This window comes from Quercus robur, chromosome 5, assembly GCF_932294415.1.
Source record: "Quercus robur chromosome 5, dhQueRobu3.1, whole genome shotgun sequence".
In the NCBI taxonomy this organism is placed as follows: Eukaryota; Viridiplantae; Streptophyta; class Magnoliopsida; order Fagales; family Fagaceae; genus Quercus; species Quercus robur.
Window position 1 is genome coordinate 19,080,401 of NC_065538.1, and position 2,798 is coordinate 19,083,198.

The window sequence follows — 2,798 nt, forward strand, 5'->3', positions numbered from 1 at the left end:
TTATCAGCTTTCTTCAATCACACTTGCCAAATTCCACCATAGGGAGCAATGACTGTAGCTACGGTGGATAGCTCAGTATTGTTGAACCCTGACCAGAAGTACCCATCCACACTCACGTCAATACACATAGCAACGCAGAAAATTTTGTGCATCAATTTCGAGTGTTATTGGTCCTATTGCTACATTGATGTTCGTAGTGCTGCTCAATAGCTTTGCACTGTTGAACCCTATCCAGTCATATCACCTACACGCACGTCAATACACAGCTATGCATCCTTTTGCAATGCAGCATTTTTAAAGGATGTACCTATAGCATCCCTGAGAAGTTTATGATACATTTAACACAGCTCAACATTGTCTCGTCAAATCATGTCAGATGAAGCACATCAATGTTGAATAGTCTTCACGTGAATAAATACGCAACCTCTTTTGTAGTACACATCACCAGCCCGCTACTGTAGCACAAGCTATAGCCATATGAAACAGCTACCTCAACGAATCACATGCACCAACAGACGCCACTGAACAATATACTGTCAACTCATATCATCTTTATTCACGTGAATACTTATACTCACATCCACCTGAATACTTGCCCTTGCAAAACCCCTATATAAAGTCCCATTTACATCTACCATTGCAAAACATCTACACATACCGAAATCCCATTTACATACATCTACCCTTGTAAAACTTCTACACATACCGATCTAAAGTCACATTTTCCAATGTCAATGCGTAATTGGATGCTACCTCGTTTTCCAAATAACTATAGAACGCAAAGAGATTCTGACGAGAGGGAATACTATGCCGGATTGCAACAGGAGTGGGACTTTCGCGTGAACGAGTCCAACGCTCTGCACAATGATCTCCTGTAAATCGGAGCGCCTCTTGTCGAGCGTAGCTCGCTCACACTTCCACGACAAAACATGCACCAATATGAGCGTGCAGTGACGAAAATAAAAAAAGAGAACAATCTTATGATACTTCGTAGGTCCAGGTATCATATGCTACAATTGGCGGAGGAGCAAGCCGTTGCAACAAACAGGCAACTCACTCCGGCAGAACGTAACAATGTCCTCAACTACGAGGACTACCTATCAGAATGAATGCCACTGTGGTGTGTGTGTGTGTGTTATGTCTATGGTTAAGTTAATAATGTTAGTGTAAGTTATTTTATGTTTTCTGTGTTATGTTGTACGTGCTTATTGAAAAACATCATGTGTGAGAATATTTGACTTTTATGACTTATGTGAGAATAATCTACATTACGAATAACGTGCATGCTTCTCATAATCAATAATAAGGTTTACATAGTACAAATGCAACCATACATATAACACATAGTTAAGCAAAATAGTTCTCCAACAAAATCTAATTACACCACGACACGACACGATTACTCTTCATCTGACATCTCCACGTCTGACTGATAAATGGGATCAGCAAGAAGTGATTGCATGAACTGTGCATGCTCGTACCACCCTTCCTGCACTGACTCTCGAATCTCGACTTGGGTCCGATATCGATTAAGACGTATCTTCATTCGATTATTTTCTTCTCTTATGCGATTCAATGCTTTACGAAGTTCGTTGATGCTGTCTCTGGGCATTTGTGATGCGAGTCGCCGAGGCACTGGCAACTTAAAACCAACCAACTCATCATAAAACATTTGTTGTTCACGAAATAACCAAGCCCACTCCTGTCTCATGGTATTGTGAACGTAAGCACTATTTCGCAAATTCGGATTGATTGGATAGCTGAACTCATCTTCCAATACCCAACAACGACCCATAGCAGTGAACACATCATGAGGCCTATAGAGTTGTGGGTTGCCAGAACCAGACATTGACACTGAATACAATAACACCAAATGATCAAGTTAACAGTGTGTATCAACTGTTGCTAAATAATGTAATCCTGCATAGAATGGTACACAGCAAAGACATTCATAAAATTGTGTACTATTGCATGCTAAAAATGAAATACTAACACTAACACCAACATTTGACCATAAACAATAGACATTGTTGGTAATGTCTACACATTGTCTTCAACACTAAATGTTGTTGTAAATGTCTGACCAATGATGATTATGTGCAATACAAAATGTTGCTATAGTAAAGAAATTATTTCATTCTCTTCTCACCAACGTTTACTACAACAAATAACCAAAATCACACCAATGTACTTACTTTACATTCATTCAACCTAAAAAATCAAAATTTAGTACAATATCAAATGAAAATAACATTGCCCTAAAATTGTGATGTGAATTTTTTACCTGAGGTGATACAAATTTCAATTGAGTTTGAAGAAAGCCGCTGTTGATCCGTGGAGGAGTTCCAACTCAGTTCAGCAGAAAGTCCTCAGTTCAGCAGAGAGCAAGGCACACTGAGTGGGAGAAGGTGTGCAGAAATTATAAGAGAATAACTCGACTTTACGGATATCAAGTCTACTTTATAACTCGATATTACAGGAATCGAGTTACATTGAAACACTCCACCTGACACAAAGACAGTACGAAATCAGGGTTTATAACAGTATAACTAACTCGATTTTTAAATAATCGAGTTATGTAGAGATTCAAAAAAAAAATGCCAGCAGTGCAGGAAAAACCTGTGTATAACTCGATCATTGGAGCATCGAGTATTTCATATAACTCGATTTTAGGATTATCGAGTTACAAAAGAGGGGCATTTCCCTATTTAGTTTCAGAATGAGGGCACAAAGATGTTTAATTTCCGAAAAAAGGGCATTTGCCCATTTTGGCCATAGAGAAAAAGATTATTTTAATT

At 38.6% G+C, this 2,798-nt stretch overlaps 1 protein-coding gene across 1 annotated transcript; it reads right to left on the reverse strand.

Moving 5' to 3' along the window:
- Positions 1 to 1,259: 1,259 nt before the first annotated feature.
- Positions 1,260 to 2,506, reverse strand: LOC126729025 (uncharacterized). Its single transcript, XM_050434785.1, has 2 exons — positions 2,285 to 2,506; positions 1,260 to 1,854 (listed from the first exon to the last, which is right to left on the reverse strand). Exon 2 carries the CDS (start codon positions 1,847 to 1,849, stop codon positions 1,400 to 1,402), a length of 450 nt encoding a protein of 149 aa, XP_050290742.1. The 5' UTR covers positions 1,850 to 1,854; positions 2,285 to 2,506; the 3' UTR covers positions 1,260 to 1,399.
- Between the last annotated feature and the right edge of the window lie 292 nt (positions 2,507 to 2,798).